The sequence below is a fragment of the Symphalangus syndactylus genome, chromosome 12, assembly GCF_028878055.3.
Source record: "Symphalangus syndactylus isolate Jambi chromosome 12, NHGRI_mSymSyn1-v2.1_pri, whole genome shotgun sequence".
Classification (NCBI taxonomy): Eukaryota; Metazoa; Chordata; class Mammalia; order Primates; family Hylobatidae; genus Symphalangus; species Symphalangus syndactylus.
This window is the reverse complement of record NC_072441.2, coordinates 88343976-88362829: the sequence shown is the minus strand read 5'-3', so window position 1 is coordinate 88362829 and position 18854 is coordinate 88343976. Positions and strand designations below refer to the sequence as shown.

The 18854-nt window shown below is 43.2% G+C and overlaps 1 protein-coding gene across 2 annotated transcripts in view; it reads right to left on the bottom strand.

Moving 5' to 3' along the window:
• LOC134734442 (sodium/potassium-transporting ATPase subunit alpha-4) overlaps nt 1–10319 on the bottom strand; it is a 36479-nt gene extending 26160 nt beyond the window's left edge. Inside the window, exons 1-6 of one of the 2 annotated variants that reach the window (XM_063626960.1) lie at nt 9701–10319; nt 8623–8682; nt 6596–6799; nt 5687–5800; nt 2377–2511; nt 1987–2104 (exon numbers count right to left, since the gene is read on the bottom strand). In XM_063626960.1, the coding sequence (XP_063483030.1) occupies nt 1987–2104; nt 2377–2511; nt 5687–5800; nt 6596–6799; nt 8623–8682; nt 9701–9847 (778 nt within the window). In that variant the 5' untranslated portion in view covers nt 9848–10319. Of the gene's footprint in view, nt 1–1986; nt 2105–2376; nt 2512–3099; nt 3115–5686; nt 5801–6595; nt 6800–8622; nt 8683–9700 lie in introns of both variants that reach the window. The other variant, XM_063626961.1, reaches the window with a different exon arrangement.
• Nucleotides 10320–18854: the final 8535 nt, after the last annotated feature.

Sequence of the window (18854 nt, the reverse complement as noted above, 5' to 3'; positions counted from 1 at the left end):
TTCATCTCAGTGTGTCTAGAGATGGGGTTGGGTTGATGTCAACCTCGGGGAAGGCTGAGAAGGCCAAGCATCTGGCACCCCAGGCCAGACTGTCTCCTTCATACACCTTCCATATATTGCCAGAGAAATAGCTTGGGCTCCCTTGAAGATGCATGAGAACCCAAAGAGAAGTCTGTGCCACAGCCATGTCAAGGTCTACGGTGATGAGACATGGGAGGCAAGGGTAAAGGTTAAAGTTATGCTACTAATTTGCAAATTGGTCTAAGGCAAAGGTTAAAAGTCTAGGGTAAAGGTTAAAGGGCAAATTGGTCTAGGGTAAATGCTATCGGTCTGCGAATTGCTGAGAAATTCCTCAACTGAAAGTCCTTTGGCCCAGCTCCTTCAACCTAGCTCCACCGTCTTGGCCACATCTTGGGTTTTGTTAGTCTCCTACAAAACCATTTTCTATCTAAACAGACCCTTGCTTCCCAGTCGAAATGCCACCATCCACTTTCCTCCATACCCTTTATCTGAACATATACTTAGCTGATGAAAACCCTACTTTGTAAGGGTAAATTTGGGCAAATTTTTTCCTAAAATCTAATAGTAGACATCTAGTGTTTTTGGGGAAAGCTTGCTAACTTGCTTCTGTCCAATCAATTTTAAAATATTTTTAATATATGTATTTTATTTTCTAGTTGAATTCTTTGTCATAGTCTATTCTGTCTTAACATTACTCTTCTTCTTTAAGGTATTTTCAAATCAAATAGCAATCTTTCAGTGCAGAGCAGGGTCTGTGGAAGGAGCATGAGATATGGAGACAGACCTACATTAGAATCCCTGACTCGCCTCCTTTCTATTGAGTTGTACTCTTGGATATGGTGCTTAATTTCTTTGAACCTTAGTCTGCTACGTGTAAAATAGGGATAATATCTGGTATTGTGCACATTGTGGGAACTAGAGATAATATTTATAATATTTAACAAATACTATGCATTCAAATAAAAAATAACTATTTCTAGGCTGGGTACAGTGGTTCACGCCTGTAATCCCAGCACTTTGGGAGGCCGAGGAGGGCGGATCGCTTGAGGTCAGTAGTTCGAGACCAGCCTGGCCAACATGGTGAAAACCCATCTCTACTAAAAATACAAAAAATAACTGGGCACGGTGGTGGGCATCTGTAATCCCAGCTACTTGGGAGGCTGAGGCAGGATAATTGCTTGAACCTGGGAGGCAGAGGTTGCAGTGAGCTGAGATCACACCACTGCATTCCAGCCCTGGCAACAGAGAGAGACTGTCTCAAAAAAACACAAAACAAATAAAAGAACTATTTTTAGATAACCAAACATTTGTTCTTAAGCATGAATAATGGTTTTCAAGTGTGCTTCATGGAGTTCAGGCCTCCTTAAGGGGAAAGGGCAAAGGAGAGATTGACAGAATGATGTTCAGTCCCTTTTTATCACCATTTTGCCAGAACTGTCTCCCAGTTCAAGGATTCCTAGATTCTAGGAGCAAAGCCAAAGTTTAAGTGGTAAAGTCTAAGTGGCACCTCTGGTAATTCAAGTTTCCAATGCCAATATCTTCTCTTGGATAGGGGAATAGTTAGAAGTTAGGGATTACCTTAGGAGAAGAATGATTTAGCAGGGCTGAACAATTTTCCTCCCTTCTGTGCCATTTTCAGCTTATACAGCATAGTCCATTCACAAGCTAAAATAATAGCTAATAATTGTAGGTCACTTACAATGTATTAGGCCTTGTGCTGGGCATTTTACATATATTATCTCAATTCACACAAAAATCTACGGAGTAACGACTTTTATTGTCATCATTGTGCAAATGTGGAAATGATGACCTTGACTTTTCACCAGAGGTCATACAGCTCATGATAGAGAAGCTTGACTGTTTACTGGCTCTTACCTACCCCGCTACCTTTAGAAGAGAGTTATTAAAATCTTTATGTTTTGGTGCCTGCTTTTGAATCTATGCTACTTATGGTTCGATATTCACCTTCCACACAGTTGGTGGAAAAGAAGCAGATGTTTCGGGTCTCCAGCGGGTTCTCATGGGTGAAGTCAGGGGAGCGGCTCTGGGGTTCTGACTCCCCAGTCAAGGATGAGTTGTCCACCTGGGATGGGAGAGGGGATGCATTGTAAGGTGAGCATAGGAAAAAAGGCAGATTTGTTTACAAAAATAGTATGTCTTCATCTGGTCACCAACATCATCACTGACAGACTGAGAGAAACAAATTTATGCATCTGTTGTCTCTAACATCAAATCTGCACTTGTAACTTCTCAAGACTCTGAGTAATAAGCTTATACTTTCTCTAACAGCCCAGGTGTCTACCCTGCCATGAGATCACGCTTGGGTCCCTCACATAGATTTCTGCATCCCCTCACCTTACATCCTTGTGCAGAGATAAGCCGGAGGTCAGCAGGGACTCGGTCTCCACCCTTGATTTCCACCAGGTCTCCCAACACCACCTCTTGTACATTAATTTGCATCTTCTCTCCTCCTCGAATTACCAGAGCTTGCTATGGGAGGATAGTGCAGGATCATTTCCAAAACTTTTGGCTTTCCCCATCCCGCTCTTAGCCTAAAACCTTCTGTTACTGGTCGCCTTCCTCCTTACTCCCCTTTCTTACTATCACCCACCACATCATTCTTGAAGGTGTCTCTGGCAGATTGCAAATTCCCATGATGCTGTTTGCAGAGCCCTTTGCAATGTGACTTTGACGCTTTTCCCATTAAGAGGTGGAGTCTATCTCTCTATCCCTAAATCTGGGCTTGGCCATGTGACTTGCTTTGGCCCATAGAATGAATGTGATGGAAAGAGGAGTTTAAAAAGTGCTTTCAGGCCGGGACTGGTGGCTCACACCTATAATCCCAGCACATTGGGAGGCCAAGGTGGGAGGACTGCTTGAATCCAGGAGTTTAAGACCAGACTGGGCAACATAGTGAGACCCTGTCTCTACAAAAATTGAAAAAAAATTAGCCAGGTGTGGTGGCATGCACCTGTAGTCCCAGCTGTTTGGGAGGCTAAAGTTGGAGGATCGCTTGAGCCCAGAAGGTTAAGGCTGCAGTGAGCCATGATCACATCACTACACTTCAGTCTGGGTGACAGAGTGAGACTCTGTCTCAAAAAATTAAAAAAAAAGTGCTTTCATGCTGGGGCTTGCATTCCTGTTTCTGAGAATCCTCTGCCACCCTATGAACAAGCCCAAGCTAACCTCTCTGTAAAAAGAGAGATCACGAAGAAAAAGGCCCCAGCTGTCCCAGTCATCTCAGCTGAGGGCCCAGACATGTGAATGAGGTCATCTAAGACCATCCAGCCCCAGCTGAGGTCAGCTTAGACCAGAACAACAGCACAGCCACAGAATTATGAGAAACAGGAGTTTGCTATTTTAAGCCACTAAGTTTTAGGGTAGTTTGTTAGGTAGCAAAAGCTAACCAACCATCCCTAAACTCCTAGTCTCCAAAACTTCCCACTTTGTCCCAAAACTCTTACCCAAGGAAGGAATTAAGTGGTACCAAAGAGAGAAGGAAATCCTGGGCTATACTCCTGGAACATGATCATATTATTGGGAAAATGAGGAGCCTATTCCCAAGTTTCCAGCCCTGTGCCTGGGAACCTCTATCTACCGTCGTATTCCTTCCAGGTACCTTTAAAAAACATTAACTTGAAAATAATTTTAAACTTTCAGAAAAGTTGCAAGAGTAAAAATAGCACCAAGAACACCTATATAACCTTTATCCAGATTCACCTATTAACATTTCACCCCAGTTACTTTGTCATTTGTTTTCACCCTCTCTCTCTCTCTCTCTGTGTGTGTATACTCTTTTCCTGAACTACTTGAGGGTAAGTTACCTACATCATGATCTGTTTTTTTTTTTTTTTTTTTTTTTTTTTGAGACGGAGTCTTGCTCTGTCTCCCAGGCTGGAGTGCAATGGCGTGATCTCGGCTCACTGCAAGCTCCGCCACCCGGGTTCATGCCATTCTCCTGCCTCAGCCTCCCGAGTAGCTGGGACTACAGGCGCCCGCCAACACGTCCGGCTAATTTTTTGTATTTTTAGTAGAGATGGGGTTTCACCGTGTTAGCCAGGATGGTCTCGATCTCCTGACCTCGTGATCCGCCCGCCTCGGCCTCCCAAAGTGCTGGGATTACAGGCGTGAGCCACCGCGCCCGGCCTGCATCATGATCTTTTATCCTAAAAACTTCATTGTGCATTTCCCAAGAATTAAGATATTATCTTAAATAACCACAATGTAGTTATCAATTTCAGTATGTTTCACAATGATACTTTAATCTACTGTATTAATCTGTCAGTATTCCAGTTTTGCCAATTGACCCAATAAGTCCTTTAAAGCATTATTTTCAGTGGAGCTGGAGGACATTGTCCTAAGCAAACTAACAGGAACAGAAAACCAAATACCTTATGTTCTCACTTATAACTGGAAGCTAAACACTGAGTACATATGGACACAAAGAAGGGGAACAACAGACACCAAGGCCTACTTAAGGGTGGAGGGTGGGAGGAGGGTGAGGATAGAAAAACTACTTATCAGGTACTATGCTTATTACCTGGGTGATGAAATAATTTGTACACCAAATCCCTGTGACACACAGTTTACTTATATAACAAATCTGCACATATATCCCCGAACCTAAAATAAAAGCTCAAAATAAAAAGTAAAAATAAAGCATTACTTTCTCCTCTGGCACAGAATCAGATCCAGGGTTAGATATTGCATCTAGTTGCCATGTCCCTGTCTTTTTTTTGAGACAGCGTCTCTCTCTGTCACCAGGCTGGAGTGCAATGGCATGCAATCTCTGCCTTCCGTGCTCAAGCAATCCTCCTACCTCAGCCTCCTGAGTAGCTGGCACTACAGGCACGGTCAGCTAATTTTTAAATTTTTTTGTAGAGATAAGGTCTCACTATACTACTCAGGCCCGTCTTGAACTCCTGGACTCAAGTAGTCCTCTTGCCTCGGTCCCCCAAATGGTTGGGATTACAGGCGAGAGCCACCACCCTCGGAATAGTTGTCATGCCTCTTTAGCCTCTTTTTATTATTATTATCATTTTTTTGAGATAGGGTCTTGCCCAGGTTGGTCATAGTTCACTGCAGACTTAAATTCCTGGGTTCAACTAATCCTCCCGCCTCAGCCGCCTGTGTGGCTTGGACTACAGATGTAGACCAGCTATTTTATTTTATTTTATTTTTGTAGAGATAGCATCTCAAACTCCTGGGTGATCCTGTTGCCTCAGCCTCCCAGAGTGCTGGGATTACAGGCATGAGCCACTATGCCTGGTCTGTTTAATCTGGAACATCCCCACAGCTGTTCTTTGTCTTTGAGGTCATTAACATTTGAAAAATCCAGCCGCCTCACCACACCCCCTCCCAGCCCACCAACACTTGTCTCTTTAAAAAAATAGAATGTTCTTATTTGGGGTTTGTATGGTGTTTCTTCTTTAGATTCAGATTCTGCCTTCTAGATCAGAGCACTTCATAGGTGACATTATGCCTTTCTCAGGGTTTCACAGCTTTTCCAGGTACTTTTAAGGACTGATAGAGTACCTTGACCCCCTCATCACCAACCTCACTCAGCTCACTCAACGTAGGATATAATTTTCAACAGGACTTCATCATTGTGTATTTGGCCACATCCTGCTCCTGCTCCCACTAGATCCTCCCACTCCAATCCTACCTGAGGCACCATGTTCTTAAAAGACTCCATGATCTTGGAGCTCTTGGCCTCCTGATAATAGGAGAAGCAGCCAGTGATGATGACCACGACAGAGAGTACGATGCTCAGGTAGAGCTGAGGGTGGGGAAAGAAAGCGTTTATCAGTGGGGTCTTGTCTTCTTCTTCATCCTCAGAAAATCAGTCTGCAAGGGGCACAGCAGTTTCACTAGGTGTAAGAGACCATAACAGTGAGTTGAGAGCAGAGGGGTAGAGAAGAATCTGAGGTGGGGCCAGTACACTTGGCTTCCTGGTGAAGGAACCCTGAGCCATGGTGAGCCGTTAGCAAAATTCCTGGTCAGAGAAGGCCTGTATCTTCTCTCCGGGAAGGCTAATCTCTGGATGGAGGGGGTGGATCGTGAGGGAGGCTGAGAGGAAGGAGATGAGGTTAAAATTGTGGAGAAGAGAAAGGGACTGCAAAGTGCTTTGGGGATCAACTGGGAAGGTTGTCAAAGAACAGCAAGTTTTTTTGGGGACATTGTGCATCTCAGGGAACTGGACCAGAAGCTTTTTAGATAAAAGGTGAGAGGAACCAAGATGGCACTTAGAAGGTGGAGTATTAGGGATTTTGGTTTATTACATTAATGTACATTTATTACATTATTATGTAATGTACATTTATTACATTAATGTACACATAATTACATTTTACAACTAATTACATTCATTACAATGTAATTAATCAATTACATTGCAATTAATTATAATCAATTACATTTACAATTAACGTACATTTATTACATTATTACATTAATGTAATAATGTAATTAGGGATTTGGGCCAGAGGACTTCGGGAGTGCTAGGCTGCTGAGCAAAAGAGTGTCTGGGGCTAAGCAGAGATAGGGCTGGCTAGTAGTAGCTGAACAGACTCACGTTGTCTTTGGTAGGCTCCTCATTGAAATATATCTGGATGCTGTAGGCCACAAAGCAGAGAATGGCCCCAGTCCATAGTAGGAGGGAGAAGCCTCCGAACAGTTGCTTACAGAATTTAACCCATTCTGGAGTGGTGGGGGGTGGGGTAAGAGTATTGGGTCCATCTCGAGTCAGGATTTCCTTTGCCTTTTGGTGGCTATGGCCCTGTGTAGAGAAGAAATAGGGTTGGATAGAGAGCTGTGAAAAGAGGAACAGCCATAGCAAAGGGGAACCTGACATTTGGAGCCCCAGGGTGGGTCTAGAGACTAAAGACGCTTTCAGAAGATCAGTCTGGAAGTTCTTCCTGGATGAGGTGAGGTTTCAAAATTTGCATCAGAGGAGGGATGTCATTTAGCATGCTTAAATAGGAAGGTTTTTGTTTATGGATTGATTCACAAACCTTTTTGAACTTGAGAACCTATCTGGGGTCCTAGGTGCTGAGGATACCAACACAAATAAGAATGGTCCCTACCCTTAAGGTGCTCCAGTGGGGAGATAAATACATACAGATAATTATAATGTGCAGGGCCAATGTCATGATGAAATATAATACTTAATGTTGATAACATATTAATACCACGCTTTGACTCTCCAACTTAGAGGGAATAAGATCTAGTGTTTGGTAGCACAATAGGGCAACTATAGTTAATAATTTATTATAGATATCAAAATAATTAGAGGAGTGGATTTGGAATGTTCCCATGCAAAGAAATGATAAATGTTTGAGGTTATGGGTATCCTAAATACCCTGATTTGATCATTACACATTGTATGCTTATATCAGAATAATACATGTACACCATAAATATGTACATCTACATATCCATTTTTTTTTTTGAGACAGAGTCTCACTCTGTCGTCCAGGCTGGAGTGCAGTGGCATGATCTCGGCTTACTGCAACCTTCATCTCCTGGGTTCAAGTGATTCTCCTGCATTCAAGTGATTCTCCTGCCTCAGCCTCCCAAGTAGCTGAGATTGCAGGTGTGTGCCACTACGCCTGGATAATTTTTGTATTTTTAGTAGAGATGGGGGTTCACCATGTTGGCCAGGCTGTTCTTGAACTCCTGACCTCAAGTGATCTGCCTGCCTTGGATTACAGCTGTGAGCCATGGCACCTGGCCCATAAATTTTTAAAAAGCATAAATAGAAAAGAATAATAACAAAAAACATGAATGCATAGATTCTCATTCCACTCTTGTGCACAAGCTTACGTGCTTTTTCCTGTTAATGAAAATGATAGTAGAACCTGCCAATCCCCATCAGCCACTCCCCAACCTCTGCCTGAAACACCCGAGGGGCCCCAAAACCCTTTCACGGGGTCCACAAAGTCAATTTTCATAGTAATACTAAATCATTGTTTGCCTTTTTTTACTCTCATTTTCTTAAGAGTATATAGTGGAATTTTCTGAAGGCCAACTGGTATAACATCACAACAGATTTTATACAGAAAATACTTGAGAATCCAGCTATCTTCTATTAAAAAGCAAGACATTGAAGAGATTTGCAAAAATGTAAGATGCTGCTAATTTTTTTGTTTCTAAAAATAGTTATTTGTCAAAACATATTATATATGAATATATGATAACTTTATTTTTGTTATTTTTAAATGAATTGAGAAATACATTTTAAAACTCTCAATTTTAATTTCTAGTATGGTAAATATAGACAGACTTAAGCCACATAAGCACAAGCTCTTGGCGGTCCTAGATAAATTCTAAGAGTGTAAAGGAGACCTAAGGACAAGACGTTGGACCAGCACTGTCCTAAAGCATTCTTATTCTCTTATCTAGTCCTAAACTCTCTTTGGGGGTAGTTACCATCTTCGGCTTTTTGCAGGTAGTGTCCATGGAACACCGCCAGGCAGAGGGTGAGGGGTGGGAACATTGGACTTGAAGTTAGGGGGCTGGATTCCTAGTTCAGCTGTTGTCCTGGCAGCCTCACAGTCAGAGTTGGAGACACTCTGCCTCCTCAGGGAGCTTCTTACTCACCTTTGTCAGGTCCACGGAGTACTTGGTGCTCAGCTCTTCCAAGGTTAATTTGTGATCATCCTGAGGGGACAGCAGAGGCATTGAAGGACAGGGGGTGGCCCAGGTCATTTCCAGGGAGAGGGGGAGAAACAGACTGGAGAATGTTAGTCCAAACTGCGACTGCTCCATTTTGTAAGCTCCCTGCTATATACATATATATATATATATATATATTTTTTTTTTTTTTTGAGATGGAGTCACTCTGTCGCCCAGGCTAGAGTACAGTGGTGCGATCTCGACTCACTGCAACCTCTGCCTCCCAGGTTCAGGTGTTTCTCCTGCCTCAGCCTCCCAAGCAGCTGGGACTACAGGGGCCCATCACCACACCCAGCTAATTTTTGTATTTTTAGAGGTGGGGTTTCACCATGTTGGCCAGGCTGGTCTCGAACTCTTGACTTCAGGTGATCTGCCCGCCTCAGCCTCCCAAAGTGCTGGGATTACAGGTGTGAGCCACCATGCCCGACCTAGCTCCCCACTATTTTACAGGCCTTGGTCAAAGTGAAATATTTCACGGGGGTTCGGGCCGGAGAAACAGCCTGCCTAACCACCTGACCACAGGGCAGACAAAGGCCCAATTAAAGACAAAGACCCCACTAAAGAAACATCCCTATCACATCCTGCTGGGCAAAGGTCCAAGGAATACCATGATTATATTCTGTGGAAACAAGGGCCAAAAATCACCTCATCATGAGAACATCTTAACGATATCCTGCCAGGCAGCAGGCCATACAGCCCAGACCCCTCCCGCCCATCCCTATAAGTACCCCAGCCTGTAAGCGGCAGTGGACTGTGGAATTAAGCTGGTCCCCCACTTCCACAGGTGTCTGCAATATACCTGTCCTTGCTGTTGAGCTGCCCTGTCTCTCTGTGTGTATCTTTTTTTTTTTTTTTTTTTTTAACCCTCTCCTTCCCTCCAAAGCCTAACAGAGAAGAGATGTGGCTCTGGCCTGTGTGTTTCATTCTCAAGGTAAGATGTTAAAGATAGGTGGAGGAGTGTTTTCAGAGGGCGGCTGTCAGCGCCCACTTTGGGTGACCTCACCATGACCACTTCCTTCTTCAGTTCCTCCGTATCGCGCTTCTGTTTTTTCCTCTTCACCATTTTTTTCTTGATAAGCCCCTTTTTAGGTCTTCGTCTTGGATTCTGGTCATGGGGAGCCACTGTCCCTTTCTTCCCCCAAAGCCCCATAGCTATCCCCAGAAAGAGCTGCCCGAGCTCAACTGTGGGAAGAAAGCTGAGAGAGTGAGGAAAGGGGAAGGGGACGCGGGCAAGGCGGCCACGAGAAGAGAGTGGTGGGGAGAGAACGAGGGACAAGAATGAAAGAGGCAGGGAGGGAGGTGTTGGGTGGTGAAGGTGAGAGAGAGGAAGGGAAGTGAGAGAGGAGAGACTGAGTGGTCCTCGAGCCGTCCACTGGGAAGAGGAAGAGTCAGGAGTGAGGGAGGAGGGAGGAGAGGAGCCTAGGGTGGTGGAAGGATGAAAAGGTAGAGGTGAGGAAATGCAGTGAGGGCCTCAGGAAACAGGAGGTGAAGTGTAACCAGGTGCCTCAGTGATGAAGATGCTGCAGGACCCACAGGCAGGTGGGAAATGCAGTGAGAGTTAGGAGGCGGAGTGAGCTTCAGGGACCTGGAAACCCCCCAGTCCCAGGCCCTGTGGTTGCTGGGGCAATGACCCAGGTCTGGCATCACAAAGGCCTCGTGAAAGTTCTAACCAAGAATCCAGAAGTCTTGCCTTGGCGATGGTCCAGGTCTGCTGTTGCAAAGGCCTCATGAAGGTTTTAACCAAGAACCTAGAAGTCTCAGTCTTTGGGTTTGAGGATGATTGGAGCAGGCCCTGCTACAGAGAGAGTTTCAGTCTGAGGGCAGAACTAGAACAAAGTTCTTGTGTGGTCCTGTAGACTTTGGAGGCTTAAAGGTATCCCAAATAGCTGACTCAAAAATAAAGCGGGTATTCGGCCGGGCACGGTGGCTCATGCCTGTAATCCCAGCACTTTGGGAGGCTGAGATGGAGACCTTCCTGGCCAATATGGTGAAACCCCATCTCTACTAAAAATACAAAATTTAGCCAGGTGTGGTGGCGGGCACCTGTAATCCCAGCTGCTCGGGAGGCTGAGGCAGGAGAAACATTTGAATCCAGAAGGCAGAGGTTGCAGTGAATTGAGATTGCATCACTGCACTCCAGCCTCGGTGACAGAGTGACTCCATCTCAAACAAACAAACAAACAAACAAACAAACAAACAAACACCATAGCAGGGAGCTTACAAAATCGTCCAGTTGCAGTTTGGACTAATATTCTCCAGTCTGTTTTTGAGACTCCATCTCAAAAATAAAAAAAAAAAGGCAGGTACTCTGTGTGTGAGTGTGTTTTTTAGCAAGGCACACTTTTCCACCAACATTCGGTTTGATTTTTTAATTTTAGGAGATCAGCTAGCAGAATAGATCAGATCTTGGGCTCTGGAACCAGTCCTGGATTTCAATCCTGGCTCCTCCACTTGTCAGCTGTGTGGCTTTGAGCAAGTTACCTAACCTCTGTACCTCTCTTATTTGTAAAAGAGGATGCCTTCTACCTTAAGTAAGGTGCTCTACAAAAAGCACTATATGACATATATAGTATGTGCTCAATAGGTAACTTGAATTCAGTAGTAGAAGTTTTATTTGTGGATTAATATGCAGCTCTTCTCAGTGAGAGTAAAAATATGCTTTTCCATGTGATAGCGTTGCATTTTCTCATTTTAAAATGAGGTATTCATCTCTTCCATTGACCTTCTCTGGTGTCTCAGTAAGTGCTTTGACTGTATCAACTGTATATATGTTTTGCATGTCCATAGGATTCTACCTCCTTCCAAGAATAATCTGAAGCATCTATACTTTTCTATCAACCATTATATATATTTTTCAATTATGCATGTCACATAGATTTTCCCATTCTGTTGTTTGATATTTATTTATTTACTTTTTGAGACAGGATCTCACTTTGTTGCCCAGGCTGGCGTGTAGTGGTGCAATTATGGCTTACTCCAGCCTCAACCTCCCAGGTCCAAGTGATCCTCCCACCTCAGCCTCCCAAGTAGCTGGGACCACAGGCGTGTGCCACCATGCCCGGCTAATTTTTTTTTAATTTTAGTAAAGACGGGGTCCCCCTGTGTTGCCCAGGCTGGTCTCAAACTCCTGGGCTCAAGCAATCCTTGGCCTCGGCCTCCTAAAGTGTTGGGATTACATAAGTGAGCCACCAAGCCTGGCCTGATATTTATTTAATTGCATTTTGGTTGGGCACGCTTTTTAAAAATATGACTGTATCTGGAAACATTCATCTTGGTGCTGATGCAATCCTCCTTGAATATTCAGAAATAGAAATGTTCCCTTCCCAGCTGGGATAAATGATCGTCTATTTCTTTAACAGATTGGATTTTTCTTCTCTATTAAAAATGTATAAGATAAAAATTGAAAGCCCCACCTTCCCTCCCTCCAAACTCAGATTCTCCCCACTGCTGAAGTTACTGCTGGTAACAATGTGCTGCATGTCCTTCCAGTCTTTTTTCTATGTTTATACAAATAGATATCTAAAAGGAGATATTTTTCAACTTTTAAACAATCATTCAACTCTCTACCAACCTGTCATGTACATAAAGCTTATTTTTCTCAGTGCTGTGAGGCTTCCATATTCTGTATTGACCATGCGGTATTCAATCATTCCCATTACTGATGGATTTAAGATATTTTCCATTTTTTTAACCATTAATAAAATTGCTAGAGTGTCATTCCTGCACACAGATATCATTAGGCCCTTGAGCTTCATTTTCTGTAGAATCAGTTCCTGTTGCTGAATCATGGAGTACACTCATTAACAATCTTAAAAGATTTTGCCAATTGGTCTTTAAAAGGGTTTATCTATCTATATCTCAACAACAGGATGCAAGAATGTCCGCCCTCCACACCTTTGATTATGCTAGATGACCTTGATTTTTACTATTATAATCAGCGAACTTTGATATCTTGTAGTTTTTTTTTTTTTTTTTTTTTTTTTTTTTTTTTTTGAGACGGAGTCTCGCTCTGTCGCCCAGGCTGGAGTGCAGTGGCGCGATCTCGGCTCACTGCAAGCTCCGCCTCCCAGGTTCACGCCATTCTCCTGCCTCAGCCTCTCCGAGTAGCTGGGACTACAGGCGCCCGCCACCACGCCCGGCTAATTTTTTTTTGTATTTTCAGTAGAGACGGGGTTTCACCGTGGTCTCGATCTCCTGACCTCGTGATCCGCCCACCTCGGCCTCCCAAAGTGCTGGGATTACAAGCGTGAGCCACCGCGCCCGGCTTCTTGTAGTTTTAATTTGCATTTTTAAATTGTCAATGTGAGCATTTTCTCTTATGTTTACTGGCTTTCTGGTTTTCTTTCTCTCCTTTCCTTCCTTCCTTCCTTCCTTCCTTCCTTCCTTCCTTCCTTCCTTCCTTCCTTTCTTTCTTTCTTTCTTTCTTTCTTTCTTTCTTTCTTTCTTTCTTTCTTTCTTTCTTTCTTTCTTTCTTTTTTCTTTCTTTCTTTCTTTCCACAGGCTGGAGTGCAGTGGTGCTATCTCAGCTCACTGCAACCTCCACCACCTGGGTTCAAGCGATTCTCATGCCTCAGCCTTCTAAGTGGCTGACACTACAGGCACGCACCACAATACTCGGCTGATTTTTTTGTATTTGTTAGTAGAGATGGGGTTTTGCCACATTGGCCAGGCTGATCTCAAACTCCTGACCTTGGGTGATCCGCCCACCTGGGCCTCCCAAAGTGCTACAATTACAGGCATGAGCCACCATGCCTGGTCTTGGACTTTATTTATTTATTTTGTGAATTGTCATTCTTTTTTTTTTTTTTTTTTTGAGACGGAGTCTCGCTCTGTCGCCCAGGCTGGAGTGCAGTGGCGCAATCTCGGCTCACTGCGAGCTCTGCCTCCCGGGTTCACGCCATTCTCCTGCCTCAGCCTCTCCAAGTAGCTGGGACTACAGGCTCCCGCCACCACGCCCGGCTAATTTTTTTGTATTTTTAGTAGAGACGGGGTTTCACCGTGGTCTCGATCTCCTGACCTCGTGATCCGCCCGCCTTGGCCTTCCAAAGTGCTGGGATTACAAGCGTGAGCCACCGCGCCCGGCCTGTGAATTGTCATTCTTACAATTTGCCCAATTTTCCATTGTTTTCTTTTTTATATTGGTTTGTAGGAAACCCTTGTCATATATATTACAAATGTTTTCTCCCAGTCTTTGTGTTTAATGTAGATGAACACAAAATTCTTAAGAACAAGGTTAGAATTAAAGTTAAAATTCCTATGTTTTTCTATGCATCATCTATGTGACAATAACACTTAGCTCAGTCTTGCAGATGGGGATTGCCCAAAAGCAACTTTATGGAGATACAATCAATTGAAATTATTTTTAGAAACCTCATTTTGTTCTAGAGATCTTAGCTCAAAAGTCCACCTCTTCGGAGAGGCCTTCTCTCATAGTTAAATCCAAAACAGCCCCTCCGGTGCCAGCCCTCTCTCTATCGCTTTTGGTCTTCACAACACTTCTCTCCCTCTGAAATTTTCCTGCCTGTTAACTGTTGACTTGTCTGATTGACTTGTCTTGTTGACTTGTCTGGTTCTCCACGACCCTAGGGACCTTCCTTGTTTTTTTCACAGCTGTATACCTGGCTTCTAGGATAGTGCTTGGCACAGGGCAGCTGGTCCACAAATAGTCCCTGAATAGATGTTGAATGACTGATGAGTTTTCAGGTTTTATCTTAATGCTACAAGGTTTTGATAATTGCCACTTTGGTCTGATTTTTTTTTTTTTTTTTTTTTTTTTTTGAGACGAAATCTCACTCTGTTGCTCAAGCTGGAGTGCAATGGCGCAATCTCAGCTCACTGCAACCTCCACCTACCAGGTTCAAGAGATTCTCCTGACTCAGCCTCCGGAGTAGCTGGGACTACAGATATGTGCCGCCATGTCTGGCTAATTTTTGTATTTTTAGTAAAGACAGGGTTTCACTATGTTGGCCAGGCTGGTCTTGAACTCCTGACCTTGTGATCTGCCGACCTTGGCCTCCCAAAGTGCTGGGATTACAGGCGTGAGCCACCGCGGCTGGCCAGTGGTCTGATGTGTTTTAAAATCTGTTGGGGTAAATATGTTAGCATCAATGATCTATTCATTTGCTTCATAACTACTTAGAAAAAACCTCTGAGATTCTTGCCTGATTACTCTTGCAGCTGAATGTCACAACCAATATGTCATGCTTTATAAAAATGCAGCGAGGATTTTAATTGATATTGAATTGACTCTTTCATAGTAACTTATTTTTATCTTTACTACGTTCTGCCTGCCCAAATGGCAGTCAAGTTTAGCTTTCTATGAATTCATGTTTTTTTTATTTCTCTCATTGTACTTTTAAATGTTCTTTAATAATTACTATATGCTGCACACAGTAAACCTTGAGCATAATTTGTCTTCATTCTATTGTAAATAGAAGCTCTTTATGCTGTATTTTCTGTCTCCCTAATATTTAGGGACACATTTAATTATTTGAAAACTGATACCATGTACCCTGTAACTTTGAATTTATTGCTTCTAGGATTTTTTTATGTTATTGATGCTGTTGCTTTGTTTTGGCTGAATTTCTTGGATTTTTAGGGAGTTATGCTCGCTAAAAAACAAAGTTTTATTTATTTAGAACTTTATTTATTTTTATTTTTTGAAACAGCGTCTTTCTCTGTTACCCAGGTTGGAGTGCAGTGGTCCAACTGTGGCTCATTGCAGCTTCAACCTCTCAGACTCAAGCAATCCTCCTCCCTCAGCCTCCTGAGTGACTGGGACCATAGGCGTGGGACGCCACACAAGGCTAATTTATTTATTTTATTTTATTTTTATTTTATTTTTTTTTAGTAGAGATGAGGTCTCACTATGTTGCCCAGGCTGGTCTCAGACTCCTGGGCTCAAGCAATCCTCCTGTGTCAGCTTCTCAAAGTGCTGGGATTGTAGATGTGAACCATAGCACCCGGCTTATTTAGAACTTTTTTTTTTTTTTGAGATGGAGTCTCTGTTGCCCAGGCTGGAGTGCTGTGGCACCATCTCGGTTCATTGCAACCTCTGCCTCCTGGGTTCAAGTGATACTCGAACCTCAGCATCTCAAGTAGCTGGGATTACAGGCATCCACCACCATGCCTGGCTAATTTTTTTTTGTATTTTTAGTAGAGACGGGGTTTCACCATGTTGGCCAGGCTGGTCTCAAACTCCTGACCTCAAGAGATCCACCCACCTCGGCTTCCCAAAGTGCTGGGATTACAGACGTCAGCCACCGCGCCCAGCCTTTGTAGAACTTTTAGACACAAACTCCTTATCGAGGATTTCAAATGTTTTATTGCAATTATTTGTTATAGTTGCTGTTATCGGTTTTCTAGACTTACTACATCCTTTCCTCTCTTCTCTAAACATGATTACATTTTCTTTTTTTTTGAGACCGAGTTTCTCTCTTGTACCCCAGGCTGGAGGTGCAATGGCGGGATCTCAGCTCATTGCAACCTCTGCCTTCCAGGTTCAAGTGATTCTCCTTCCTCAGCCACCTGAGTAGTTGGGATTATAGGCGCGCGTGCCAGCTTGCACAAATTTTTGCATTTTTAGTAGAGACAAGGTTTCACTACATTGGCCAGGCTGGTCTCAAACTCCTGACCTCAGGTGACCCACCTACCTCGGCCTCCCAAAGTGCTAGGACTACAGGCGTGAGCCACCGCACCTGGCCCATGATTATATTTTCCGATACGCTTTTTCCTCCAACATTTGTATCAGTAATAGATACTGAATTTTACTGAGAGCCTCCTCAACCTTTTTTGAAATGATTATTTAATCCTTTGTCTAGTTAATGTTGGTCGTTTGTAATATTTTCCTTGTAATATGCTATCCTTGCATTCCACCATTTGGGGTAGTCAATTTATTATCTATATTAAATATAAAATTTTAACAAAATAGTACTTGTCTCATAAAATAGGCTGGGCAACACAAAACACAAAATAATTTTTTATATTCCAGCACATTTTAAATAATATAAGGACATTCTTTGAGGAATTTACAAAAAATCCTTCACTGAATTCACTGGAGCCAAGGATATTTTTGAAAGACTCACTTTGTATTAAATGTCTTCCTTTGATATTGATCTAACCACTTTCTTCCTATTTTTTACTGCGTTCTTAGCATTATGAATATTTAGTGACTATCTCTGATTATCTCTGATGCATGATTGCGTTTCCTATTCTGCAGATAAAAAGAAAATGCCATGGAAAGACTTTCTGCCCGGGTCAAAAGTTGGCCTTAGCTTCTCAGATTACATTCAATAGTAAGATTCTTCTTTTTGCTAAAATCCTCTAGCAGACCATCAAATCTCTTTGGATCTTTTTCTTTCTTCCTTTTCTTTTCTTTTTTTTTGAGATGAAGTCTTGCTCTATCACCCAGGCTGGAGTGTAGTGGCAAAATCTCGGCTCACTGCAGCCTCTGCCTCCTGGGTTCAAGCCATTCTTCTACTTCAGCCTCCTGAGTAGCTGGGATTACAGGTGCATGCCCGCCTAATTTTTGTATTTTTAATAGAAGACAGGGTTTCACCATGTTGGCCAGGATGGTCTCCAACTCCTGACCTCAAGTGATCCGCCCACCTTGGCTTCTCAAAGTGCTGGGATTACAGGTGTGAGCCACTGTGCCTGGCCTGGATCTTTTTCTTAACCCCCTACTGCATCTTTGAGATCATGTCTTCTCCCTTTCTCACGGGTCTGCCTTGCCCCTGCTGCTCAAATGTTCATTGTCCACAAATTCCTGGCTCCCTTGGCAGCCTCCCCAGTTCACTGAGCCATTGGGCTAGTCAGGCTCTGTCCATGCCCATAGGCTTTCTGTTCTTGCAGTTGCAGAGCATGGCATGGTTAAGAGGGCAGGCCCTGGAGTCAGACTGGCCTAGGTTTGAGTCCTGCTTCAGATGCTTACTACATTTGAAACTTTGAATAATAATTTAACTTTCTGAGCACCAGTTTTCTCATCTGTAAATTGGAGATAATAATAGTCTCCATCTTACTGAATTATTGTGAGGATCCTTTCAGTCATCCAACACATATTTATTAATTGTCTAATGTGTGTCAGATGTTTTAGGTGCTAAGGATAAAGGTGTTGAACAAAAGAAATAGAGTCCCTTTCTTCATGGAACTTATAATGGAGGAGTCAGACAAACAAAAGCATAAACAACAACAAAATACATGTATATCTTTCTAAATATTACATCTAGCTGTCTTTCTATCTAAATTTAAGGTAATAAGTATTTATGAACAAAAACAAAGAGAACAGAGAAAGAGTTTCCAGGAAGTCATTTTATTTGAGGTCCTCTGTGAGGATCTTACTGATGTTTAAGGAGTGATCTGAATGGAGTGACAAAGCCAGGCATGTGAATAACTAGGGAAAAGTGTTCCTGGCAGAGGGGCCATCAAGAATAAAGGCCCCATGGTGGGATGAATGGAGACTATACAAATAAAATTTTGGCATAGTTATGGCACAAAATGAGCTGCAGTTAATGCTCTTATAATCACTACTAAGTATAACTGTCATTAATGACACTTTTAAGAGTCATAATAAAGGGGCTGCAATATGGCTTGGGCAAGAATTGACTTCTGACCGTTATTCTGAAATCCTGGCATAGGTTGTAAGAGTTGGTGTCTTTCTCTCTCCCATTCCCAGGGCCCCCCTGGAGCAATGCACACCCACCCACCCACCCCTCCATCTCCAGCACACAAGCGTCCCCCCTACTGCCCATTACATTCTGTCCATGATGGTTTCTGATGTCTACTACTCAAGTGAATTTCAAGGATTGCATCCACTTTACCCCCACCCCTTAAAGAGAGCACCCAGGACAAAGCTCTGCATGAAGTACAGATTGTGAATTGGTGTTGACTCTTGGGCTCCTCAACCCACTGTCTCCTTCCCCCATCCCATCAGATCGAGAGTGGCCTGATTTTGGTCTGGAACAGAAAAAGCAGAAGTGCCCCTGAGGATCTTGTTCTTAATAGACTCACAGGCCCTTCCCTGTCCTGGACAAACCCTTGTGGCTCTTAGGGTGGGATCAGCAAGAGGAAGGAGGCTTCTACTATAGTTTCTTGTAGGTTATTTTGCAACCTAACTTCTTCCCCTCTTGCTTTCTCCACGGACATCATCTGCTCCCAGACCA